Source organism: Fukomys damarensis, unplaced genomic scaffold, assembly GCF_012274545.1.
Source record: "Fukomys damarensis isolate Sample0158 unplaced genomic scaffold, DMR_v1.0_HiC HiC_scaffold_25, whole genome shotgun sequence".
NCBI classification, from domain to species: Eukaryota; Metazoa; Chordata; class Mammalia; order Rodentia; family Bathyergidae; genus Fukomys; species Fukomys damarensis.
In genome coordinates this window covers 32,263,034-32,290,185 of record NW_022900937.1, presented here as the reverse complement: position 1 = coordinate 32,290,185, position 27,152 = coordinate 32,263,034, and the positions used below count along the sequence as shown (strand labels likewise).

Sequence of the window (27,152 nt, the reverse complement as noted above, 5' to 3'; positions counted from 1 at the left end):
TGACCTCCAACTCCTAGCGAGCAGTCCTCCCGCCTCAGCCTCCCGAGTGCTGGGATGACAGGCGTGCACCCTCACACCCAGCTCTAGCCTGGTGTTTCCTTAATTTCCCTGCAGCAAGAGGCCAGTGCTGGTCCTCCAGAATGAAGCGCTGTACCCGCAGCGGCGCCCCTACACCAGCGAGGACGAGGCCTGGAAGTCGTTCCTGGAAAACCCGCTCACTGCTGCCACCAAAGCCATGATGAGCATCAACGGGGACGAGGACAGCGCGGCGGCGCTGGGGCTGCTTTATGACTACTACAAGGTGCGCTGGCTTCCGCAGCCGCTGTTAATAGTTTAATGAGCACTTTGACTCATGGGCTTCAAAGGTGAACTTGTGGGATCAGAGAACCAAAGGGTTGCTGTGCAGGCCAGTGAGTGGCCAGCTGTCCCGGACATCAGAGAGGATGGCAGCTGTGTCACCGGCTCGCACTTCCATGGACCACGGTGCTCTCCGTGCCCAAGATGGGACCCGCCCTGCCCTGTACACAGAGCCCTTTCTGTGACTGTTGTCACAGGGCCTTGATTTGCCGATTGATGAACCTTGAAAAATCACATATTCCTAAACCTGGGACCTGACAGTGCTACATCAGGATATATTTTGTTGCCTGGTTCTTTTGGCCTGCTATTAGAGAATTGCATTAGTTCTTTTTTTTGAGGGAGGAGGTTTGAGACAAGGTCTTGCTGTGTAGTTCAGGACGGCCTCCAACTTGTGGAGATTTTCCTGCCTCAGCCTCCTGACTACTGGAATGACAGGTGTGCACTACCACACCCAGCTGTGCATTGGTCTTAACGAACTAGAAGCTCAGTCTGCAGGAATATGTGCAGGGCACCCTGATTTGTCTCACCGTCTTCCTTATTGTCCCAGTAGTAATAGAGCTGCCGCCGACTGCTGACTGTGTGGTGCCTGCCGTGTCACTGGCACGTGTCACTCCTCTCTCTCAGGTCTCGCAACTACAGCATGTGTAGCTGGGTTTTTGCCCTGTCCTGGTTCTGGCCAGACTGTCCCCTGGGTCACACCCTGGCTTCTGCATTCCCTTAGGCCAATAGCAGATATTTGGGGATGGCTGATAAGAGTTTAGGTTATACCGGGCGTGGTGGCGCATGCCTGTCATCCCTGCACTCTGGAGGCTGAGGCAGGAGGGTCACCGTGAGTCCAAGGCTGGCCTGGGCTACACAGTGAGACCTTATCTCAAAAAGCAACAAAAAAAGTTTAGGTTCCAGTTAAAGATGTAGGTGGAGTACAGGAGAAGCGCAGTTTTTTTGTGTGACCTGTCTTCTTGCCGCTGTGTATGATGACACGCTGTCACTGCCCATAAGACAGGAACTTGAGGCTCTCGCGTGCTTCCTAGCGTAGTCTCCTTGTGGACGCGTGTGACTGTTCATTTTTTCGCTTTGAATTCTTTCCGACCTACTGAGCATTTAAGATAACGGGATAACGGCCTCCTGAATACCTTTACCAAGAGCCCCAGGTCTCCAGTCTCGGCCTTCGGTTCCCTTCTGGCGCTCTCTCTCTCTCTCTCTCTCTCTCTCTCTCTCTCTCTCTCTCTCTCAGAAGAGAAGCAGGAAGACAAAGCAGAGGAGATAATCGGATTACTGAGAGGAGGGTGGGAACTAAGGGCTCCTCGGTGATTTCCGGGAGTGTGGCCGCGTGTCCAGTTCGCACTGTCTCGGGGCGTGCACTTGGATTTTTTCCCCTTTGAGTTTGAACAGAAGCTCTCATAATAACTGGGAAGGGAGGCCAGGCATGGCTCCTTGGCAGGCGATTATATATGTGACCTCATGGCTAGTTCCATTGACTGGATCAGTGTAAAAATCTAAGATGTTGATTAGGAACTTATACATTTGTTGTTCTTTTTTGTATATTTCTAACTGAAGCTTATGAAAATGGGGGAAACCAACAATTTTGTGCCAGAAGGACCAATGAATACCATTAGTTACCGTAGTAGTGTGTGTATGGGTTTTAAATGAATTGTCTTGAGCCAGTGAGGTGGGGCACACAGCACTTGGAAACTGAGGCATGAGGTTGCTATGAATTTGAGGCCAGTGTGGGCTACAGAGTAAGTTTAAAGCCAATCTGAAATACATAGTAAGACCCTGTCCCCCCGCAAATCCCCAAAGAATTAAATTGTCTTAAAAGTAAATATGTATTTTACATCTTTTTGGACTTGGGAACTTGTGCTTTTGAGGCAGGTGGCAGAACCACTGAGCTAAATCCCTGGCCCTTTCCTTTTTGTATTTTACGTTTCAAGAGGACATAAATCCTCATGTCGGTCCATTAAGGGTGATGATTTTTGGTTTTTTGTTTTTTGTACCAGGGTTTGAAATCCAGACCTTGTTCTTGCAAGGCAGGTGGTAGAACTACTGAGCTAAATCCCCGGCCCTTTTTTGGGGGGTGGGGTTGAGACAGGATCTCGCTATGTAGTCGAGGCTGGCTTTGAACTCATGGCGGCTGTCCTGTCTCAGCTTCCTAAGTACTGAAGACACTGATGCTTTAAGGGTGACGATTTTACAGGCTTGTTAGGCTTCTTGCCATTAAGTGTAAAGTTACTTTATTTGGTTTTGTATAGTGAAATATGTAAGATTGCAATTTAAGCCCAGCCTGGGCAACTTAACCTTATGAAAACCCTGTCTCAGAATAAAAAATAGAAAAGGGCTGGGGCTGCAACGGCATGTGAAAGCTCTGGGTTCAATCCCCAGTACTGTGGGGGCAGAAAAAAAAAAAAAGAAGAAAAAGAAATAAAGAAAGTGAGTTAAGACTTGGGTTAGGGCACACGAACCCCAAGGTGCCCGCAGCTGTTCCTGGAGGAAATGGTCCCCCTGAGTCCTGGGCTTCCTGTCCGCCCTGAGAGGTCCAGCATAGCGGGGTGGGCCGAAGTCAGAACGTTGTATCTTATTTGCTCCGTCTGTGTTGGGATGTGTAGACGGGGGTGAAAGCAGGTTTATTGTAGGATCTGGAAGCCGCAGTCCAGTGAGAAGTCCGTCCTTGGTGCTCTGAGTTTTTCTGAGCAAGGGCAGGGCTTTTGCCCCGTCACCGTGGAGACCAGTGTACGCTGTGCCTGACGCGCATGCACACCTGGATCTGGGGGACTGGATCATCCCCACGGGTGAGGACTGAATCTTCCCCTGTGCTCACATCTAAGGTCCCTCGAGAGAGGAGGTCGTCAACAGCGAAGCCAGAGGTCGAGCACCCCGAGCCAGATCACAGCAAAAGGTAATGTTGGATCGCAGCATGGAACGGCACACACAGCCCGCGTTTCCCCAAAAAGAAAACAGGAATGTAAAACTCGGCGTGGTGGTGCATGCCTGCCGTACCAGCACTTGGGAGGATGAGGCAGGAGGATCGCTTCGCCTTCAAGGCCAGCCGGGCTTCATAGTGAGACCCTGTCTCAAAAATACAAAAGAGAACAAAGTGCAAAAGCGGGACGGGGTCTACGTGAGCGAACTCAAAGGGAAGCGATGGGTCACTTGGAGTCCTTGTGTCTACATTGAGGCCTCAGTACTGGTTTGCCTCAGCTGCTCCAAAAAGTGACTTTTCTTGAGGCAGAGTTGCGTTTTTTAGAAAAAGCCTTAACTCTGCTCCTCCAGAGGGACATCTACGGGGGTAACTTCAGTGAGGAGTTTGCTCAGAGGTGCTCTGAGGGAGTTGGCAATTGAGGGGTGTTTTTTCAAAACAATAAATAACTCAGATAATTGAGTAAAACAGTACAGTGAATTGGTCTTCAAACTCTGGTTTTTTTATTTTTTGTTTTTGTTTTGAAACAGGGTCTCACTGTGTAGTTCACACTGGCCTTGAGCCCACTGTGGGGCCCAGGCTGGTCTTGAACTCATGGCGATCCTTCTGCCTCAGCCTCCTGACTGCTAGGATGACAGGTGTGCGCCACCACGCCCAGCTTGAAAATTTCTCTAAAAATCCCCTTCAACTGGGCCTGTTTCTAGGTAGGGAAGCATATTTAAAGTGGGTGATCACTCAGAATCCCACTCATGACGATTGTCCACTTACTGTCCTGTCTTGCACATGCTCGTGTGTAGTTCTCCTTCGGCCCCAGGAAGGATGTGCGGCTTTCCTGTGCTTTTTTTTTGCTTCATAAATATTTCCCACATTGCTCTTTTAATCTTCGAAGCTGTCGTTTGGGAAGGGCTTATTCGTAGCCATAGTTTTTACCTTCTTCGTGGGTATTTTCTCACGCCATGAAGGGGATGGGTCGCTTGAGCCACACGTACCCACGACAGTGCCAGCCCTTGTGAATCTGGCTTCTCCCCAGCCGTCCTTCCTCTTCGCTGGATTTTGTTTTTGCTGGACGATCTTAAAGCAAGCGCCAACTCGCTTTATTATTGCAGTCTGTCTGAATTTTCACCAGAGCACAGAGCCTTCGTGAAAAACTTTCCAGAATAGCTTTCTCCTTCTTTCTTTCCCTCCTTTTCTTTTTCCTTCTTTTTCTTTTAATTAAAAAAAAAATTTTTTGAGACAGGGTCTCACTGTGTAGTTGAGACTGACCTGGAACTCGCTCTGTAGCCCAGGCTGGTCTCGAACTCAGCGATCCTCCTGCCTCAGCCTCCCCAGTGCTGGGATGACAGACGTGCGCCTCCACGCCTGGCTTCCTTCTTCTTTCTTCTCTTCCTTTCCCTTTCCTTCCTTCAGTACCTGGGATTGAACTCAGGACTTTGTGGGTGCAAGGCAGGCACTGAACTGAATCCCCATCCCTCGCCCTCCCTCCTTCCTCCCTCCGGTCTTTTCTTTTCCTTCCGTCCTCCCTCCTTTCCTTTCTCCTCCCCCCTTCCTTTCTCTTTCTTTCCTTTCTTGTTTCTTCCATGACGGACTGAATTCAGGGCCTTCACACTGAGCTGTATCCCCAAACCCTTTTTGATGTTGAGGCAGGGTCTTGCTAAGTCATTAAATTGCCTAGGCTGGGCTCAAACTTGCACTCCCGTTCAGCCCCCTGAAATGCTGGGGTTAGGGCTGTGCGCCATCAACCCTGGCTGGCTTGCGTTCAGCTCCATTCCTGGGTGTGAATGGATGGTTCAGGATTTGAATGACTTTATTGAAATGTACAAGATTACCAACCTGCTTCTTCCCTTAAAGTTTTCAGCCTGTGAGATTTCAAGGGGTGCCAGGCATGGGGTCACATGTCAGTGCCACTGCCGTGCTCACCCTCAGGCTCGGGGAGAGGACGGACACTGCTGTGCCTTGGTACCTGGTGAGGACTGGGTGCAGAGGGCTGACAGAACTTGCTCAAGGTGACAGAACTTGCACCGAGGTAGTCTGACCCTAGAGCATTTTATTTATTGATCCACTTGTTTTGGTGCTTTTAGGCAGGATCTCACTTTGTAGCCCAGGCTGGCCTCAAACTCACGGCAAACCTCCTGCCTCAGCCTCCTGAGTCCAGGATCATAGGCTTACGCCACCCAGTTGACTTTTTAGCACTAGCACTTTAACCCCACCCAATTTTAAGATTAAGTATGTAGTTTCAGGCTTCGAGTAAAATGAGAATTTTAGGGTTATGGGAAAAATAGAGCTATAAGAGGAGAGCTGAGAATGCTCAGTGTTTCTGCTGAAAGTTCCCTTTGTGCTGTGGGAGGTGCTTGCACAGTGACTGAAGTCTTTCTCCATCTCTGGCGACGAATAGATGTGCATTGTGCGACCCGAATCCTGGGGGCTGGGGCGTGGCTTGCGCACAACCCAAGATCCAGTCCACAGCACAAGAGTTGAAAAGGCTTCGCAAAGCATTATCTGAACGTCCAGCGTGCAGACGTCATTTTGTTTTGCCGTTTTTACAGAAACAGTCTCCCGAACGTGGCAGAGCAGTCCCTGATTTCCGCCGGGGAAAACAGGGTGCAGGTCCTGAAGAACGTGCCCTTTAACATCGTGCTCCCCCACGGCAACCCGCTGGGCACCGACAAGCGCGGCCACCTCCCGGCGCCTGACACCACCGTCACCGTCTCCATAGCGACCATGCCCACCCACTCCATCAAGACCGAGATGCCGCCGCACGGCTTCGCGGTGGGGCTGCCCCCCGCCGTGTACCACCCGGAGCCCCCCGAGCGGGTGGTGGTCTTCGACCGGAACCTCAGCGCCGAGCAGTTCGGCTCCGGGGCTCAGCCCCCCAGCGCCCAGCGGCGCACCCCGGACTCCACTTTCTCCGAGCCCTTCAAGGAGGGCGTGCAGGAGGTACGGGAAAGCAGACGCCCAGACTGCTGTGTTTGTCTGAGTATTGGGTTCCACCTTTCCCTTGTTACGTAAGCCTGAAACCCAGCCCGAAATGGATGGAGTAGGAAGAAAAGATTTTTCTTCCTTAAGAGAAAAGGCCCTTGGGTATAACTTGTAAGCTAAACCTATAAATCCAGACATTATTATGAGAGGCACATGGCTAATCTTACCAGCCGCTCATTAACTAGGGTTTCAGCTAAGTGAGTCGCTCCAGAAGGAGAGGGCCGTGTGTGAGGCTCCCCTGAGCCCAGATGAGTCCACAGGTTCTGTGTGCAGCTTTTGACCCGGCCCAGGTGAGCTCCTAGCTGGCCTTTAGTGCGTCCGCCTGGCTGAAGGCACCGCAGGGGACAGAGGGAGGCCGCAGGTGTGGCCTGGGACGTTTACAGATCCCTCGCACTGCTTCCAAGGGTTTATGGTCACGCACTTCTCACCCCTGTAAAGGTGAGGGGCTCGTGGCGTCTGAACCATTCTTAGTGCGCTGCGTGGGGAGGCAGCGGCTTCTGTGTGCGTGGGTGGGGTTAGTGGGTGGAGCCTGTCATTTCTGGAGCAAGTGGATCGGACTTTCCATCCTCGAAGAACTCCCCGCCCCGCCTTCGTGACGTTTTGTTTGCATAATCTGGAGTTGGAACAGAATTGGGATAGGCGGGAAAGACAGAAAAGGGCTAAGAAATCCCAGGCATTTTGTAGATCCCCTGCACGACTGTCTTAATTTTCTTGAGTGGTGTATAAAAGTAGACATTTTCTTTTTATGATTTTTTTTTTAATAGACGGTTTCGCTGTGTAGTTCGGGCTGGCCTCAACTCCCTAGGAGTCCAGGCTATCCTCCAACCCTTGGCGATCCTCCTGCTTCAGCCTCCCAAGTGCTGGGATGACAAGCATGTGCCACCATACCCAGCTTATAGTTTTCTGTTTTTTAAATTTGCACTTGTTACACATTCAAAAGTTTGCTTTTGAGATGGACATTGAAAGGGTAGCAAGTTGCCAAAAGCCGCACTCTTCGCCGTGGCAGAGCCTGGCCTGAGTAACTGCCGATGTTGAAGGGTTATGGCTTATCACGTTGCTGTTTCAGGTTTTCTTCCCCTCGGATCTCAGCCTGCGGATGCCTGGCATGAACTCAGAGGACTATGTGTTTGACAGTGTTTCTGGGTAATAGTTGCCTTTTCCTTTGACGGTTCGTTCGCAGTGCATCTCATCTCTTCCTTTTTTGTCGCTCACAAATCGAGGTGGCTTTGGGTGGCGCTTTCTCCTCACCTGACCGCTGCCTGGCCTGGGCTCGTGGGTTCTGGGCTCCTCGAAGTCTCTCCAGTTTCTTCATCCTCTGGTGTTGGTGCCTCTTCTTCCTCGGCTTCTCTCTGGGTTGTAGATGGGTAGAGTTGAAAGGAGAGATGGGATTAGACCTGAGGGCGAGGCCTCTTGTCTTCCTAGTGTGGATGCTTACGTGAGAATTGGGTAACAGCGAGCAGACAAAGGCCCTTACTTCTGATTAACCTTTATTTGTTTGTTTGTTTATCTATTTATTTATTTATTTATTTGTACCGGGGATTGAACTCAGGAGCTTGCACTTGAGAGGCAGGCAGCGGAACCACTGAGCTAAATCCCCAGCCCTGAAAGCTTCATTTTAGCATCCCAAAGTTATAACCCTCTCTGGAGAAAGGAGTGTCGTCCAGTTACTGGGAACATGCATGAAGAATTTCAGGAGCCAGAGATTTAGCTCAGTGGTTCCTGCCACCTGCCTCACAGGTGCAAAGACCCGAGTTCGATCCCCAGTACCAAAAAATCCCAAAAAAGGCATTTCAGGTTTTTTAGGAGCCTGGGACTTTCCAGTTTATCCTTTCTTGTGTGCGTCTGCTCTGACCTATATTAGGTTTGCAGTAGAGAAAGGTTCTCTAGGATTTTCTGGAAACTGAGACTTTCCCTAGCGCCTCAGATGCCTTTAAGGCTTGGGATGGGGCCAGCACCCCTTTTCTCTACCAAGTCCGAGTAAAAGCGGAGGGCTTTGTGAGCGCCCAGATCGGCCGTCAGTGTAGTTGGCCCTGCAGGATGTATAACACACAGTGCAGCTGTGTTGATAGAACTGCTTACTGGGGTCAAGCGTTGTGGCGTACACTATAACCCCAGCACTCGGAGGCCGAGGCAGGAGCATCACCACAAGTTCGAGGTCAGCCTGAACTGCATATTGAGACCCTGTCTAGAAAAAAGAGAGAAGCAGTAGCAGTTGCTCTTGTGCACCTCATTCTAGCCTGCTCATACAGACTGATCAGAAGAGCTTTATCCACAAGCATAGAGGTAACCTGCTGCCCTCTGGTGCAGGGAGGTTATAAAAGGGGTGTCTGCGTGGCAGTGGAAGGCATAGGGAATAGAGGACCAAAGCAGTTCAGCATATAGCCCAGGCTGGCTTCACACTTAGAGCAGTCCTCCTGCCTCAGCCTCTCAAGTGCTGGGATTCCATGCTCAGCTCAAATCTGGTTCAATGCAGGGCTTCCAGCTGCCTTTCTGTCACTTTTGCTGGAGAAATCCCACACTGGCGGTGTGTCCTGTGAGGTCCCTGTCATGGGCCTTGTCACCTGCTGATCCCCTCACAGCCTCAGTCTCCAGAATTGTAGCGTAGAAGCTGTGGCCCCGTATGAGACTCGGGTGTCTGGTGGCTTGGTGCTCGCAGTCTTCACCCCGTGAAGGGAACACGTGCCACTTAGAGTCTGAGGAACTTGGTGGATGTCCCATTTGGGTACTCGTCCCAGTTGGGCGCCCACACGGGGACTTTTCAGGATCCCAGGTTCAAGATCTGCGACCTCTTGTCCTGTAGGAACAACTTCGAGTACACCCTCGAAGCTTCCAAATCGCTGCGGCAGAAGCCAGGGGACAGCACCATGACGTACCTAAACAAAGGCCAGTTCTACCCTGTCACCTTGAAGGAGGTGAGCAGCTCTGAAGGCATCCACCACCCCATCAGCAAAGTCCGAGTAAGTCCTGCGCCTCGTTCTGTTCTCTGGAAAAGCTTGTCAGGTGTCCCCGGGTCCTGCTGGGTGCCTTGGAGCATGCCCGTCATTCCAGCACTCGGGAGGCTGAGGCAGGAGGATCTCTCCAGGTTCAAGGCCATCCTGGGCTCCATAGTGAGTTCAAGGCCAACCTGGACGGTGTAGCGAGACCCTGTCTGAAAACACCAGAGACACCTCTGTGTTTCTGAGTTGAAGCAGCTCTGAGGGACCGCTCGGAGTGCGCTTCTAAGCCTGAGCTATAGAATCCAGCTGTAGAGTTTGGCGGCAGCTGCTCACCCCCACGTCTTTCTGTCCGCAGAGTGTGATCATGGTGGTTTTCGCCGAGGACAAGAGCAGGGAGGATCAGCTGAGGCACTGGAAGTACTGGCACTCACGGCAGCACACTGCAAAACAAAGGTGCATTGACATCGGTAAGGACAGGGCTGCTGGGTCCCCGGGCACAGGCGCCGGCTTTCTAAACCCAGTTGTTTTTGGCAGCGGTCAGCTTCCTGCCGAAAGCACCTGACTCCTCTGCCAGCCACTGGTCCCTTCCAAAGCCCGTCCTGGGCTTCATGGAATGGGGCCTGTGCCCGGCAGCGGTCCCAGGTGTTTCCGGGGCCGGGAGAACATCGGGTTTGTGTTGTCGCTGTCTTTTTGGCCGTGCTGGAGGTGGCCGGGGGCCTCGCACGTGCTAGGGAAGTACTCTGACACCCGGCCCAGTCCGCACAGGTTTTAAGGGGTAACAGCTTTTTTAAGAGTTGCTGGCTGTGTGTGGTGGCGCACACCTGGAATCCTAGCACTCAGGAGCCTGAGGCAGGAGGATCACAGCAGATTTGAGGCAAGTGTGAGCTACACAGAGTGTTCAAGGCCAGCCTGAACTACATAGGGAAACTTTGTCTCAAAGAAACCCCAACCCTCTAAATAACCTTTTTAGACCTAATTTTCCTGATTTTTTTTTTCTTTTGGTTTTTTGAGATAGAACCTCATTGTATATTCCAGGCTAGTGTTGAACTCACTATGTAGCCCAGGCTGGCCTCAGACTGGTGGCGATCCTCCTGCCTCAGCCTCCCAAGTGCTGGGATTCCAGGCGTGCACCACTACAGCTAGTCCTAAATGTCCTGATTTTGACCCAGTGAGATTGAACTAAATATATCTAAGCTGCCTCTTTACCGCAGTTCACTTTTTTGAACTTCTTTCCACCCAAAGAAGCCTTCGACGTTTCAGGGCCCTGGGGTGGTAGAGTGGGAACGTGTGCATCCACTGTGAGCCGCCGTGGCTCCAGGCAGACGTGACCTCACGGCGCCCTCTCCACTCCCCACCAGCTGACTACAAGGAGAGCTTCAACACCATCAGCAACATCGAGGAGATCGCCTACAACGCCATCTCCTTCACCTGGGACATCAACGACGAGGCCAAGGTAGGGACCAGGCACACACATTTCCACCCCACAGGTGGCTACCGCCCGGCTGCAGACCATGGTCCAGGGCCGGATCTGAGGGCCAGGTCAGGTGGGCAGAGCAGGGGGACACTGCCTCCCCAGGGACCTTTCCCCAGTGCTGCGGGACAAGGCTCCTGGCCCGGGGCTGTGGGTCAGGCCCCGGTGCCAGCATCTCAGTGGAGTGAATGGGCTTTGAGCCAAGTGTGATGACGCATGCCTGTGATCCAGCACTCAGGAGGCTGAGGCAGGAGGGTTGCTGAGTGTGTTCAAGGCCAGCCTGAACTTCACAGTGAGGCCCTGTCTCAAAAAACTAAAATAAAAATAAATAAATCAGCGAGCTTCAGTAGGGTGGCTATTACTTTTCATCCTGTCTGTGCGCTGTGAGCCGTGGCCCCGGCCCTGGCCCTGACCGCGGTGTTGCAGGTCCCAGAAAGGCTCACATCACCGAGAAGGATCATGGGAGAACTTGGCTCAGGCCACTTGCTGCAGCCAGGCTCTGTCCCTATCCCCTCTGGGCCACCGCTGGCGCACCCAAGAGCGCATCTGGGAGGAGGCGGGCGGCGACGCGAATCCAGGACGCCTTGTGTGTGCTTGTGGGGCACGGGTTTACAGGTTTAATGACAGCACGTTGTTTTGTCTGAGCATAATATTTGGGACTCATCGTGACAGTGATTTTTAATTGGTTTGGGTTGAACACGGCGCCTGCATTTATGGGGATTCCATTGTGCTGAGACATGCCAGAGTGCCATCAAAGGAAGGTGGTGCTGTGTGGGCCGTGCCGTGTGAAGCCGGGGACAGGTTGGGTTTGTTTTACAACTTGAGATTCCCAGTGATGGGGGGGCGGGGGGCGGGGAGAAATGAGTCAACACCGACTTGACTTGTGATTGCAGCTAGGCCAAGGCAGGGATTTGAAACCAAAGTGTGCCGGGCGTGGTGGCTCAGGCCTGTAATCCCAGCACTCGGGAGGCTGAGGCAGGAGGATCGCTGAGTTCGAGACCAGCCTAGGCTACATACTGAGTTCCAGGTCAGTCTCAACTACATAGTGAGACCCTGTCTCAAAAATCCAAAAAAAAAAAGAAATCAAAGTGTATCCACCCTGGCTTACATAGAGAAGGAAGCGAGGAAGCAGGGTTACTTTTCTTTATTTATTTATTGGGGGGGTTTGAGACGAGGCTCAGGCTGGCCTCGAACTTGCAGCAGTCCTGCCTCAGCCTCCCGAGTGTTGGGATGACAGGCACTTGCCGCCATGCCCGGCAAGCTTCTCCTTTTTAAAAGCTGGTTCTGTTGGACTTCGTCTTGAGGCATTTTACAGTGTCCTGTGGCGTCTAAACCAGAGGATCCATTCTGGTGACGTGGGGCTCTGCAGGTGACAATAGGGCGCATTCACAATCCTCCGGCTCGGGAGCCTGGCCGAGAACTCCCTCCTTGGCAGGGAGCCGCAGTCTGTGTGGAGCCTGCACCTGTGAGACAGGTTCCCGGCACCTGCTGCTGTCCGCGGCCACACGCGCCGGCCCTGGAATCTGGTTCGTTCTCCTGTGGGGGTGGGGGCAGGCACATTATTCCCCATCCGACCTCTGTGCTGCCGTCCAGAGAAACATTGAGCCCTCTGCAGGACCTTCTCCGACCCCTTGTCACCTCCTCCTCCTCCCCTGCGTCCTTCCTGGGAACCCTGTCTGGGTGGAACCTCTACCTCTGCCATTTCAGCCGGTTCACTGCGTGGTCACCAAAGCATCAAAGCTGTGACAGCGACCAAGCTCCAGGGGTGGAAGCTCCCTGGATGGAGCAGGGTTTCTTTGCTTCCTTCTTTCTTTTTGATTTTTGGTTTTAGTTGAGATAGGGTTTTGCTGTGTAGCCCAGGCTGGCCTCAAACTCACAGAGATCTTCCTGCTTCAGCCTCCTGAGTGCTCAACCAAGCCTGGCTTCCTGAGCAAGATTTCAAGCCACCTTGGCCTTGGGGTCTGGGTTTTATGACAGGGGTGGCTGTCGTGTGCTCTTAGAGTAACTGCTGCAGTGGGACACTCAGGGTGGGAGCACCTGGCACCGAGACCCTGTGCTCAGCTCAGTGTCCCCGGGGAAGGCAGCACATGCTGTTGCCTGGGTCACCCTGCATCTACTCTCCAGACGCCAACACACACGTCCTGCTTACTTGGGACACGGGGGCCACATCGCCGCCCTACCAGGAGTCCTCAGGGTCCCCAGCCCCTGCCGGGATGAGAGGCACACAGGTTGGCTCCAAGGCTTCCCGCCTCCGCCTTGTGGGTCTTTTATCTCAGTGACTTTTTCCCCAGCTGCTGCACCCTGCAGAAACCAAGACTGCGTGGGCGGTGCTGAGGCAACAGCCAGCTGCTGACAGCCCTGTTTTCCTAAGGGCCACGCCCGCAGAGTGTGGGAAGAGCCTGACCTGCTCCTTCCCTCCACCCGCCATCCCCTCTCTGCCCTCACTGCCAGTTCCTCTGGTTTGTTCTTTTGAGACAGTGTCTCAGTATGTAGCCCAGGTTGGCCTTGACATGAAGTGATCCTCCTGCCTCAGCCTCCCAGATGCTGAGATGACAGGCATGCCCACCACGCCCAGCTTCTCCTTTCTCGATGCTCGCTTGAGAAGCAGCACAGATGCTTGCTGCACACTGACGTCCTTTGGGCCGTGGAGACGGCATCTGGCGGTGGGAACCTCGGTCACCTCCCGCCATGGTCCCCCTGAGGCCTGGCCGCCTGAGATTATCTCAGATCGGAGTTGGGACCCCTCTCGGTCCTGATGCCTCCGTGGGCTTCAGTGTAACGGAGCCTGCCCGGGTGGCCGGAAGTGGCAGCCCCCGGCTCCTAGTGAATAAGAGAACCGGGTCTGGTGCTGGCTGGGCCAGGAGGCCCTTGGATTGTGAGTGTCTGGTAATTAGACTCAGGAAGAATCAGATCTGGATTTCTAGTTGAAACTGTTCCCACTCCATTGGCTTCAGGTCATGTTTTCAACGTCATGCAAATGTATTAGAAGCCAAGCGTGGTGGCGCACACCTGTCATCCCAGCATGGGGAGGCTGAGGCAGGATGATGGACATGAGTTCAAGGCCAACATGGGCTTGGGACAAGGAAGGGAGGGAGGGAGGGAAGAAAGAAAGGGAAAGAAGGTAGATGGTGGTTTTTAAATTAGTTTTGTTGGACTTGAGCTGAGAAAAAACTGCATCGTGGACCTCACATTTTAATTTCGTTGTGAGGAGATTTCTATCATAAGAGCTTCGTAGAGCTGTCCAGAGCCATCTTTTTGGACCAACATGGAAGAGAATTCAATGCAAGTTAATTCTGGGGTTTCTGCTGTGGCGGAACAGATGGATGCCGCGCTGGGGATGACATCGTAGGTGTTTTTCTGTGTTTAAGTTGTTTTAATGTAAGGGTGAATTAAAGCGAGACAGATTTCCCAGGGCCCCGCGGCTGTCGGACTGCCACAGCCACGTTGGGCAGAGCTCGTGGCCACTGCTAAGTCCCGTGACTTATTTGGCGCAAAACGGAAATCCGACGTAAACAGTTCCGCTTGCAGTAACAGGACCTTTACTTTCTCCTCTCATGATCAGAGCAACCATCCGCTCACGCCCCTGGGGTCACCCCGCCCCCAGTTTCCTGCATTGTCAGCTTTTCCCCAGGTGCCAAAAGGGACAAGGCGATTGGAGACTTCTGGGTCCCGCGGGTGCTGTCATCTTAATCACATGTGGCTTTAGCCAGAGCCTGACCTGAGGCAGGGCTGGGAACGGTGACAGTGGAGATGAGAAGTGCATTTCACATCCTTGCGACCTCCTGAAGCACTTCCTGGGCCGCGTGAGCCCAGCTCTCTTCGTCCTTCGCCGCCGCCGCCTTTCCTGTTCACTCCCAGGCAGCTGGGCCCCCACGGGCCTGCTCACTGTGTGTCATCACAGAGGTGACAGCTGCCAGCGCCGGAACCAGTCAGACTCGCCTCTCACTCTTTCCAGGGAAATCGGTGCACAGCCACTGGGGCAGGAACTGGCTCGCATGTCCCAGAGCAGCTGCCCCGACTCGGCCTTCATTCATGCAAGCGTTCAGTCCCTCGTTTACCCAGCAGGTCACTGTCCTCCATGCAGGCCTGGAGGGCGGACAGGTGTCTCAGGTATGAAGCCTGTTGCCAGCAAGCTTAGAACCAGGCTTTCAGGGGCCAGGGATATAGCTCAGTGGTGCCACCACCTGCCTCACAAGTGCAAGGTCCTGAGTTCGATCCCCAGTACCAAAAAAAGAAAAAAACAGGCTTTCAGGACTTCCAGGGGAAGTGCTAGGGGAATCCTAGAAGGCTTTTTGTTTTCTGAGACAGGGTCTAGCTATATAATCTAGGCTGGCCCTGACTCACAGCGATCCTCCTGCCTCAGCCTCCTGAGTGCTGGGATAACAGGTGTGCACCGCCACGCCTGGCCATGGCTTTATTAAACGACAGAATTGTTCTTTTCTTTTCCTCCTCTTCCCCCCACAGAGCAGCCCTTGTGAATTTAGGTGGGAGAGAGGCAACAGCTTAGTTGGAAGAGGGGCTCTAACATCCCAGGGCCCGGCCACCAGGTAGGGCAGTAAGAAACATCAAGGTCACATTGGAACCCAGGAGAGTTAGAGACCGTACCCCATGTGTAACTCAACAGGAGGCTACAAGTGAAAGGTTCGCCTGTATTTAATCATCAAATAAAATGTTTTTCTTAGATAGCTGCATTTTCTTGGCAGGCGTGGTGGTATACACTTGCCATCGCAGCACTCAGGAGGCTGAGGCAGGAAGATCCCTATGTTTGGGGAGCCAGCCTGGGCTCCACAGTGAGACCCTGTCTCAAACCATCTCTGGCCAAAAAATGATTTTCAGTTGCTTCCATCGTGCCTGCTGGAAACAGGCCCTCAGGGAACAGGCCACCAGGTCTGTCCGGCGCATCCTGTTTCCTTGGTCCTCTCATGTCCCACTCTTCTTTGTGGACCAGAAGCAGCAAACTGAACAGCATTGTGTGGCTGCCTTGATGCTTCCTGGAAAACGGTTAGATGTCAGTTTAGGGTCCAATTCCTCTGCCTTCTGTGTTTAGAATAAAATAATCTAAGCCGGGCGCGGTGATGCATGCCTGTATCCCAGCACTCTGGGAGGCTGAGGCAGGAGGGTCATGAGTTTGAGCCCAGCCTAGGCTACTTGGTGACATAGCAAGAACCTGCCTCAAAATACGAGCTGGGATGTATCTCAGTGTGAAGGCTCTGGGTTCAATCCATGCTGCTATCCAAACAAAACCACACCACACCACACCTGTTTTACAAGTCATTGCTCAAATAATGGACATCTCTTCATCTCCCTCCCATTTTCAAACAAAATGAAATCTTCAGAAAGGTTCTAAAAGCGTGACTTCTTAACCCAGAATGAGGAGCTGTCCCCGGGAAGATGGGATGCACGTTTGAAATGAATCTTGCCGGGCATCTTTGGCGTGTTCAGCAGTTTATTTTGTGGTTAGTTTTTTTTTTTTTTTTCCTTCCTTCCTCTGATAATTTTTGGTGGGAACATCAGCTGCTCATCTTTAGGGATTAGTGGCCTCGTGTTGGAACAAATCCTACTTCCCCTCAAAGTACGGAGCAAGGAAACACAAAGGCACGGACGTGTCATCTTTGGAAGTCCCGTTGTATGTGGTTTTGGTTATCGTTTTTGCTACTTAGCCCAGGCTGGCCTTGAAGTCACGGCAGTCTTCCTGCCTCAGCCTCCTGGGTGTTGTGATGACCTGCGTGTTCCACCGCACCAGGCCGAAATCCCATCACAGGGGTCCTGTGTCCTCTGAAGAGGGCAGCTGTGTGTGCAGCCCGTTCTCAGCCTTCCCCAGCAGAGCTTCCGAGTGCCATGTGTGTGCTCACTGACACGCTTGCACATGCGTGTGTCACAGGCGGGCTGCAGTGTGACCCATCCCACCCCTGTCCTGTCCTCTGAGCATCGCTGGTGCTGATTCTGCCATGGCATCTACGGAGTATTTGTCTGCCTGGTGAGGATGGCTGAACATGCGCTCGCCTGGCCCAGTGCCTTTCACACAGAGACAGAACCAACCTTAGGTCTTAAAACTGTGAGAAGCCACACGTGAGGTGTGGGCCAGTAAACTCAGCTCCTGGGAGGCTGAAGCAGGAGGATGGCTGAAAGTTTGAGGGCAGCCTGGGCTACATAGTGAGTTCAAGGCCTGCTTGCACTATAAAGCAAGACTGTCTTAAAATATATATATATACGTATGTATATATGTACATATATATATATATTCTTATTTTACAGGGCTGTGTCTCTGTAAAGTTAATACCTGATGGGTTACATATAAATGCACGTAAGAGTATTTGAGCTCTGTGTGTGGTACTGGGGATTGAACCCAGGGTCTATACACTGGGCTGCATCCCATTACTCGATATGTAGTCCAGGCTGGTCTTAAATTCCCAGCAACCGTCCTGCCTCAGCCTCCCAAGTCCTGCAATTTCAGGCACACCCTTTTGGTCTCATCTTTTCAGGGCTTTTCAGGACATTGTGGGCTTTTCCTGCTTAGAAACAGTACATAGAGGATGGGTAGACACCCTGTTCACATTTTACACGCTGCCAAGTGCTGTCATTTTGTTTTTGTTTTTGTTTTGTACCGGGAAGCAAACTTGGGAACTTGTGCTGGCGAGGCAGGCGTTGGAAACACTGAGCTAAACCCCCAGCCCCGCGGGCTCATGGTGTTAGGGTTCATCTTCCCGTTTATGTTTCCTTCACAGGGTTTCCTGTGGAGACGCCTGGTGCTGCAGGTGGCTGCGCTTTAAACAGTGGTTCCATGTGTGTCCACGAGGTGGCGCTCCTGCATCGGGAGTGAATTCTAAGCCCAGAAGCTTTGCGGGGACTGGTGTAGATTGTAAGATTCACAATCACAGCACTAGTGGGAAGTGTGTGTGTTGAGCCCCCACCGTCCTGAGCAGACGGCAGTGTTCTGATAACATGCGCCGGGGGATGGTGGGGGCTGGGGTGGTGATTCCGGATCAGTGCTCTCCAGTCAGTGCAGGAGCCCCTCTGCCTTTGGAACCTGGTCTTCAGGAGTTGTCCCTGTGGGTCAGTGGCCATTCCAGTGCCGTAAAAGACAACACACTTGGGAAACCAGGCGACACCCTTTTTTATTCTTTATCTTGAGACGGGGCCTTGCTAAGTCCCTCAGTTCCCCCTTGCAATCCTCCTGCCTCAGCCTCCCAGAGCTGCATGCAGCTGACTGGTGAGCCGGCCCTCTTGCGGAGAAGTCCAGCTGGTCTTTTTTCTCTGGGATGGGGACCCCCAGCACTGCGTCTTCCGGCAGCCTCCGGACGTTTCCACTGCGTCTCCAGAGCTCCCTTCCGTCAGGGTGTGGCCGCGTCTCCTGGTCACTGTGTCCTCTTCTGCGACCCTGCAGTCCTGCCTGGAGCTGACAACACTTCCATCTCCCTTTGCCCTGGGCGTGGAAAGCTGAGAACCCAAGCGACATTAAACAGTGGGCTTCCGGGTCTGTGCTGAGGGCAGCAGCACTGGTGGATGATGACACTGCCGCCCCGTGCCGCCTGTCCTGCCTGACGCTGAGCTGCCCTGGAAGGGGGTGAACAGAGCTTCCGAGTGTCCTGTCCCTCCCGGTGTTCTTGAGACAGAGTTCGAACTCACTGTTTCGTTTTCTTTGTTTTTGAGTTCGGGGATCGAACTCAGGACCTTGTGCTTGGGAGGCAGATGCTTTGCCACTGAGCTCCATCCCAGCCCCAGCCTCGATCTCAGTGCAGTCCTCCTGCCTCAGCCCCCCAAGTGCTGGGCTGACGGCATGGGCCCGCGTGCCCGGCCTGCCGCTCCCGATCCCATGGCTGGAAGTGGGGCTCACCGAGCCTTCTCCCGCAGGTCTTCATCTCTGTGAACTGCCTGAGCACCGACTTCTCCTCACAGAAGGGCGTCAAGGGGCTGCCGCTCAACATCCAGATCGACACCTACAGCTACAACAACCGCAGCAACAAGCCGGTGCACCGCGCCTACTGCCAGATCAAGGTCTTCTGCGACAAGGTGAGGGCACCGCCTGCACAGCTGAATTAGTAGCGGCTCCATCACTGTGGGCTCTGTTTTGACAAAGGCACGGCGCTGGGTGGGCTGCGTCCCCAGCCTCAGGACAGCAGCAGGATGGACCTCAGTTCTCCTCCCTGGCACAGGCCCAGGATGGCCGTGGCAGCCCCGGCTCTCGGGGCATGGTGGGCACACTCCCTGGTGCCCTGCACAGCGCCCTGGGGTGAGCAGCGACACACAGAGTCTGGTGGCCTGGGCAGGAGGGGAGGAGCCCGGGTGTGAGAGCAGAGGAAGGGACGGGCTGTGGAACTCAGATTCAAAACTACTGGGCTCTGTACACCTGGCATCCTGGCATTCTGAGAGGCTGAGGCAGGAAGATCGCAAGTTCAAGCCCTACCTGGGGACGCAACAAGACTTTGTCTCAGAAGTTAAAAAAAAAAGAAAAATGGCTAAGGACGTAGCTCAGTGCAGAGACCCTGGGGCTTAATCCCCAGTTCAAGGAATACATAAAAGAAAGTCCCCATGGTTCCCAGTGGCCAGTTTCGTAGAGCAAGAGGTGACTTGCGAATGAGCCCCTTTGAGGAGAGGGCTGTGGTGAGCCAGAGAGGAAGACGCTTCCTGGTAGGTGATCCGGCCGCAGAACCCTGTCCCATTTCCTTTACTGCAGGGAGCTGAGCGGAAAATCAGGGATGAGGAGCGAAAGCAAAGCAAAAGAAAAGGCAAGTGTGCCTCGAGCTCCGGGGACCGTAAGTAGCCACGTCCCCTCCCTGTGACGAGGGGGTGAGGGGTGCCTGCGGGTGGCCTCCCCTGCACAGGAGGGCGACACAGGGGGCTCTGGATTTGCAGTCAGAGCGGCGCCCGGGGAACTCGGAGGCCGTAACTCCAAGTGACAGTCATCTGTTCCCGGCAGTAGCGCTGGCGCTCGCGTTCCGCCGGGGAAGCCATTTGCGCAGCGTGACTGATACTCATAGTCATCAAACACGGCTGCCGACGGCCACGTGCTTGCCTAGTGCTGGGCTCAGCCTCTGGGTGCCCCAGGGGAGCGGCGCCCAGGGCCCGTTACCAAGGGCACCAGCCAGGCCGGGGAGGGTGGCCCTGTGACCCCTGAGGTGAACGCTGGTCCTGCCCACCGTCAGCTCCGCCTGCGAGCTGGAGAGGTGTGAGTCAGAGGGTGTGGGAGGCAGAGGATTTAGTTCTTACAAACTGCCCAGCCCACCAGACGCCCTCCTCTCTGCCAGTGTGCTCCTCCCAGCGTCCTGGCCTCTCTGCAGCACCTCCGAGTCCTCTCTCCTGAGGGTCTTAGGCTGCGCTGTCCTGGCTGCCTTGATGTCCTGAATGGATTTAAAACGTCTCCCTTCATGGTCACTGTGACTTTGGGGGAGTTGCACAGTGCTAGATCTGATAGGGTGAAGGTAGATGAGGACGCAGCATTGTGTGTTTTTGTTTTGTTTTGATTTGTTTTTTGGTTTTTGTTGTTGTTGTTTTGAGATGGGGTCTCACTGTGTAGTTGAGACTGACCTGGACCTCACTGTGCAGCCCAGGCTGGTCTCAAACTCAGCGATTACAGGCGTGCGCCACCACGCCCGGCTATTATTGTGTTTTGAGACAGGGTCTCCCTCTGTAATTCAGGCTGGCCTTGAACTCATGGTGATCCTCCTGTGATCCTCCTGCCTCGGCCTCCCGAGTGCTGGGATTACAGGTGGGCACCACCTTGTCTGGCAGAGCCTCTTGTTTTCACAAACCTGCCTTTCTGTTGGATGGCGCTCGGCGGCAGCAATCACTGTATTTGTGGTCACACCTGGTGACGACCCTCAGGAAAGAGGTCCCCAGAGCTGCTGCAGGAAGTGGCGAGGACGATAGGAGGAGGGTGTGCAAAGCCAGGAGAGGATTCTGAGGGGGATTCGTAGTAGTGTGCCTTTTACTGTAACGCTTCTCACACCTTTTTAATGTCCCCTGTATTTTTTGATCACACCTCATACTTGTAAATTGTGCTCTCTCAGTGAGCTTTGGCCTTTCAGGCAAAAACTAAATGAAATGGGCATTTCCCGTGTCCCGTCTTGTGTGCACGTGTCACTGTTTAAAGACCCCTCTTCCTGTTGATCTCAGTGAGGCATCTGGTTGACTTTATGAGAAGCGCCACAGATTCTTGTACAGAAGCTGTGATCTTCCTTAGTGTAGCAGCATGACCTGTACCTCACACAATGCTTTACTTCAGACTCCTTAGCCTGGGAGGAAAATGCGCTGTGCAGTGTGCTGACGCCGGCTGCCTCTTCCTCCCTTCCAGTTGCTGACGTTAAAGTTCCACTGCTCCCGTCCCACAAGCGCATGGACGTCACAGTGTTCAAGCCTTTCCTCGACCTCGACACACAGCCGGTGCTCTTCATCCCCGATGTGCACTTCACCAACCTGCAGCGGGGCGTGCATGTGGGTCCTGGCGCTGGGGTGGTGACGAGGCCTGGCAACAGCAGAGTCCTGGGGTGGGGGGTGTAGCTCAGTGGTGCTGTCCGTGCCTGGAAAGCACAAGGTCCTGAGTTCGATCCCTGGTACCACAGACAGACAGACAGACAAAACGGATTCCTTGCTGGCCACAGTGGTGCAAGCCTGTCGCCCTAATTGCTCTGGGAGGCTGAGGCAGGAGGATCCCAAGCTGGAGCCCCGCCTGGGCAACTGAGCGACTTACTGGGATCCTGACTTAAAATTAAAAATAGAAAAGGGGGTGGTGGTGTGGTATTCAAGTAGCCCAATTCAGAATCATTCCCATTAGGAATATTTGTGGTCTGAAACATTTTGAGCTTATATTTGAAAAGCAATCTGTTTTCACCTTAGGTTCTCTCTATTGCCTCTGAAGAATTAGAGGGTGAAGGGTAAGTTTTATGTTTTAGTTTGGTTTGGTTTTGTTTTTTTTCCCTTTGGATTTTTGAGTCAGGGACTCGGTATGTAGTCAGGCTGGCCTTGAGCTCATTGTGTAGCCCAGGCTGGCCTCAAAGTTTCCAGGCTATGCTTTGGGTTTTGTTTATTTATTTTTTGTTTTTTCAAAATAATCTCCAACCGGGCCAGGGATTCAGCTCAGTGGTTCCCCCACCTGCCTTATGAGCGCAAGGTCCCGAATTTGATCCCTGGTACCAAAAAAAAAGGAAAATAATCTCCAACTTACAGAAAAATTAAGTGCAATCCAAAGAACTCATTTTTTCCTGGGCCACTGAGGCATCAGCTGCCAACCCCAGCCTCATGTCCTGGGGCGGATGTCACTGTCGACCTCTCCTCACCCTCCGGCCTCACCCCATTCCTGTGTTCTACTTGTTCCAGTGATGTCCTTTCCAGAGCCCAGTGTGGTGGCACAGGCCTGTCCCCCTAGCACTCGGGAGGCTGAGGCAGGAGGGTCACCACTAGCTCCAGGCCAGCAGGGCCTATGTAGTGAGACTAAGTCCAGAGCCAAGCACTGAAGCCCTTCACTGGGGTGAAAGTCGCTAATGGTTTATTTTGGGTCCTGGCCCACAGGTCCACTCTGAAACGGGGACCATATGGGACAGAAGATGAGTTTGCCACTCCTACTTCCGCCAAGCTGACCCGGATGGAAGAACCAAAGAGAGGTACAGTGCAGCGCCGGGCCTCAGTGCACATGGGGCGGGGCGGGGCAGGTCCGTCTGTACCTGGAGCCTGAGACTTACCTGTGTCTTCCCTCCCTTCGCATCTCCTGCCCTCGGCCTGGCCAGTGCTGCTCTATGTGCGGAAGGAGGCAGAGGAAGTCTTTGACGCCCTGATGCTCAACACCCCGTCCCTGAAGGGCTTGACCGAGGCTGTGAGTAGGGTCTAGGTGTAGTCCCCTTGGGGTCCTGGTTGGTTGGTTTGGTTTGGTACCGGGAACATGGGTCCTTGAGCTTGAAAGGCAGGCGGCGGCACCACTGAGCTAATCTCTGGCCCGGTTTGGTTTGGTTTGGTACCAGGGATCGAACTTGGATCCTTGTGCTTGCGAGGCAGGTGCTGGAACCACTGAGCTATATGTCCGGCCCCCTGTTTTGTTTTTTGAGACAGGGTCTCGCTTTGTAGTTCAGGCTGGCCCTGAACTCACTGTGTAGCCCAGGCTGGCCTGGAACTCACAGCGATTCTCCTGTCTCTGCCTCCGGAGTAATGGGATTACAGGTGTGCGCCACCACGCCCGGCTGGTTAGTTGGTTTTCGAGACAGGATCTCCCTGTGTAGCCTAGACTGGGCTTCAACTCAAGACCTTCCTGTGTCAACCTTCTGAATGCTGGAGTGATAGGCATGCGCCACCACTCCCAGCTTCTGCCACCTTTCCTTAGAAATCACATAAAGCCTTGATCTCAGGGAGAGAAGAGTAGAAAAGGTGGGGGATTGCTGCAGCACTGTGACCTGTCACAGGCCTGTAGGTGCCCACCGCAAGGGATCCCGACTTGAGGGTTGTCACAGTGATCAAGCCCCAGAAAAGGGCTGGACTGGCCAAGTCAGCTGTTTGTCCTTGGGAAAAGTCATCTTGTTTTCTTTGAAAGTCACCTCAGCCAGGCATGGTGGTGCACACCTGTAGTCCCAGCACTCAGGAGGATGAGGCAGGAGGATCGCCATGAGTTCCAGGCCTGAACTCTATAGGGAGACCCTGTTAAATAAAACTACTCTGTGAAAAGAAAACTGTTAATTAAGAAAGAAAAACTCTGGCTGTGTAACTCACTGACCTTGCCCTGGCTTTGAAACTTTTGTCCAAGAAGCTGGCTTACACACTTGTGTGTAAATTGGGGGGCAGCACCGAGCCTGCTCTTGGGGTAGGTCTCACACACACCCCAGGGACACAGCCTGTGCTGCTTCTGTCTCCATGTGTGTCTCAGAAAAGCACCACGTTGGGTGTGCGTGTGCGTCCTCGGGTTTGAGCAGTGTTTTGTAATTAGTATTTTTTCCGCTGTCTTAGATCTCAGACAAGTATGACATCCCCCATGACAAGATTGGGAAAATATTCAAGAAATGCAAAAAAGGGTAAGCGGTGAGTGGGGAGGGGCCCCGCGTCCTCCGGGGCGAGTTGTAACACGGTGGCTGTGGATCGCAGCTCCTACACCCTAACGCTGCCACTCCCTTTTCCTTATTAAACTATTTACTTAAAACTGACCTACCTTTGACGACTATCTCTGGATACTCTTTTATCTTTCTTTTTGATTTTTTGAGACAGAGGGTCTCGCTGTGGCCTTGAACTCACTATGTAGCCCTGCTGGCCTCAGTCTCGCAGTGATCCTCCTGCCTCAGCCTCCTTGGCCTCCAGTGCTGGGATCGCTGGCGTGCACCAGCAGGACGCTGGGCTCTTCCCTTCCTTTAACCATCACCTCAGTCCAGGCAGTGCCCTGCCCCGTGTTCCCCGGGTTTATGAAGCGGCGGTGGTGCAGAGGGACTCACTGGGTGTCCTCCCCAGCATCCTGGTGAACATGGATGACAACATCGTCAAGCATTACTCCAACGAGGACACCTTCCAGCTGCAGACGGAGGAGGCCGGGGGGTTGTACAAGCTCACGCTCACGGAGATCTAGGGCCCAGCCTGCAGCCCCGGGTTCACCGCCCTGCAGACCCAGGTGACCCCCGGGGGGGGATCCTTCCTTGCCCTAGAGACAGATGCTTTGAACCAGCCGGGGGCCGTCTGCAGAGGACGGGAGGCAGCGCAGCCCGCATCGCCACCCTGGGCCCAGTGTGCTGGCCATGGGCAGGGCTGTCGGCCCTGTGGGGCGCCAATCAGACCAGGTGGAGGTGCAGCTGCGTTGTAAATCAGTGCAATAGCGCCGTGAAGGCCCGCGTGGAGATGTGTACATAAGCAGCTGACAGATATCTAATATATACCCGCGGGCCACACGCGTACGCAGTGGGGCTCGAGCAAGCGCAGGGAGACCCAGCCGTGGGAGCCGCCGTCCCCCCAGAGCGGACAGACACCACGCCCCCACGTCTCATGCTGGCGGCCACAGGAGTCCTGTCCCGCGCAGAGCAAGCAGCGGTCCCACACACGCCGGCAATGATTGTGAACCCGGCCCTGAACTCAGAATGGACCTCCTCCTCCTCTCCTCTTCCTATTCTGAGAAATGGTTTGAGCCTAAATCCCAGCACTTGTAGGCCGAGGCAGGAGGATCCCTGGGAGTTCAAGGCCAGCCTGAGCTACATAGTGAGTTCCAGGTCAGTCTGGACTACATAGCCAGATCCTGTCTCCAAAAACACCAAAGCAAAGGAAAGAAATGATTTTTATCATGTTTCAGAACCTCTGAAGTTTGATCATCTGGAAGGTTTACAGGTCTGGGAAGCATTTGTGAATTTCTGAATCTATGTCACTGTGCCAGGGCAATGTTTTGTACACATGTTTAAATATATAAAAATCCTTCAAATGTAATTTTATGATAGAAACACTAAGGAAATAAAATCACGGGTATCGAGGTTCAGGGAGCAACTAGAATAGGTCATCTGAGTAGCACTGATGATTGCATTTTTAGGTTAAAAATATTCTAATGAAATATGTGAACTAAATCGCCAGCTTTCTAAGATATCTTGGGACACGGGTCATATTTTATATTTTGTTTTATGAAGCTGATTTTGTCTTGTTGTTTTTGTGTCATTGAAGATGTGTTTTAAACCAAAGGGATTAAATTTTATATGTCTATTTCATAAGATGTCATTTCCCTTTATTCAGTTGAAATTTAGCAGTTTTTGGTCAGTCGGTGAAACAAAATTGAGACCTTAAAATATTAGCAGTGGCCGGGATGTAGTGACGCACACCTGTAATCCCAGCACTTGGGAGACTGAGGCAGGAGGATTGCCGTGAGTTTGAGGCCAGCCTGGGTTACATAGTTCAAGGCCAGCCTGAACTGCATAATGAAACCCTGACTCAAAAAATACCAAAAAAAGCATATTAGCAATGAAATCCATCTGCTTATATTAGCATTTTCTTATTTCTTCATATATATTAGATTACTTTCATCATGTTAAGTTTTCCTTACGGGTGTCCAAAAGATCAAAATAATTATCTTTGTTTGTATGTTTGTTTGTTTGTTTTTGAGACCATTTCACTATGTACTTCAGGCTGGCTTTGAACTCATGGCGATCTTCCTGCCTCGGCCTCCCCAGTGCTGGGATTACAGATGTGCATCACCGCACCCAGCTTCACATAGTTGTTAAATAAAGGAGCGCTGCACACCTTTTGGATACTTAACCAAATTCAGGACAGGGACAGGCCCAGCAGGCAGAGGGAGAAAAGCGCCTCTCCTGTCCCTCTCCTGAGCAAGGTCCCTGTCCAGCCAGGCCCTGTGCTCTGGCTCTCTACCCACAGCCTGGTCCCCACACACTGACTCCCAGTACGGCTGCGGGTCCCACAGCTGTCCCGGTAACCAGTGGCCAGGCAGGGCTGTCCTCGGGTGTCCAGCCCAGCTGGCAGGCGGCCACCAGCCCCAGTTGGAATCAGCAACCCTTTGCCCTACTTCAAGTGCGTGCTGCCCCTCTGCACTGCGCTGGCACCAGGGCCCCGCCATTCCCTGCAGAGGCCCTGGAGAGCAGGTTGGAGCAGAGGCCACCGTCAGCACCCCAGAAGCCGCTGACTCCCGTGCCCATCCTGCCACCTTGCCACCACCAGGCCTCGGGACAAGCAAGCGGAGCTTCACCCTGAATGCCGAGAGTCCCAGGCCTGGCGTTCCGAGCCACCTCAGGTGGTGGTGGGTGAAACCGGGGTGGGGACCAGCGAGGGACACCACTCTTCCTTTCTCTTCTTTTTCCTTCCTTCCTTCCTCTCCTGAAACCAGCCCTTCACACTCAGCTTCCTCCCCAGACTTATCTTTTATTTTGAGTCAGGCTCTCACTAAGTCACTGGCTTGCCCAGGCTGGACTCAAACTTGCTATCCTCCTGCCTCAGCCTCCCAGAATGCTGGGATCACACTGTCTTCTCTCTAAGAGACCCAGGAGTTTGAGGGTGGGTGCTGGTCACACTAGAATGTTTCATGACAATGCTGTGCTGGTACCAGTGGTGGCAGCGGTGGGCAGGGACATGGGGGTGGGGACTGGCGGTGCCTCAGGAATCCCCTCAAGTGACACCTGGGTGTGACGCCAGTCCTGGGATACTGTCCAGGGTTTGGGCAGAGCGGAGAGGGAGGAGCCAGCCTCCCGTTCCCCTCTGGGTGCTGGATTCCACCCTGGGTGCCTCTGGTTGACGCCTCTCCGCCTGTGTTCTCAGCAGCTCTGAAGACCCGCAGGAAGCCAGGCCTGGTGGCACACACCTGTAATGCCAGCACACGGGAGGCTGAGGCAGGAGAACTGCAGCACATCGAAGGCCAGCATGAATTACATAGTGAGAACTTATCTCAAAAATGTTTTTAAAAAATCCAGAGGAAAGCTGGGGAACAGCCTGCGCCCCCTCCTCCCCAGGCAGACCGGTGTCACCGCTCGGGGTCTAGGCTGAGTCCTAAGCCTGAGGCTCCACGGCCAAGCTTCCCACAGCCTGGAAGGGTGGGGCGTAGCGGCTGAGACGACAC

At 53.3% G+C, this 27,152-nt stretch overlaps 1 protein-coding gene across 4 annotated transcripts; it reads left to right on the top strand.

The window, feature by feature from the left end:
* On the top strand, nt 1–26,924 carry Grhl1 (grainyhead like transcription factor 1). Of its 4 annotated transcripts, none has more exons than XM_033756153.1 (16): nt 1–301; nt 3,180–3,250; nt 5,815–6,205; nt 7,314–7,390; nt 9,048–9,204; nt 9,539–9,650; nt 10,542–10,636; nt 18,506–18,664; nt 19,329–19,407; nt 20,946–21,085; nt 21,488–21,525; nt 22,160–22,251; nt 22,375–22,460; nt 23,579–23,643; nt 24,071–24,227; nt 26,858–26,924. In XM_033756153.1, exons 1-15 carry the CDS (start codon nt 236–238, stop codon nt 24,183–24,185), a joined length of 1,743 nt encoding a protein of 580 aa, XP_033612044.1. In that variant the 5' UTR covers nt 1–235; the 3' UTR covers nt 24,186–24,227; nt 26,858–26,924. The 4 variants fall into 4 exon arrangements, with proteins under 4 accessions (XP_033612044.1, XP_033612043.1, XP_033612042.1 ...); XM_033756152.1 differs by having other exon boundaries at nt 26,855–26,914; XM_033756151.1 differs by lacking the exon at nt 26,858–26,924 and having other exon boundaries at nt 24,071–24,793.
* Nucleotides 26,925–27,152: the final 228 nt, after the last annotated feature.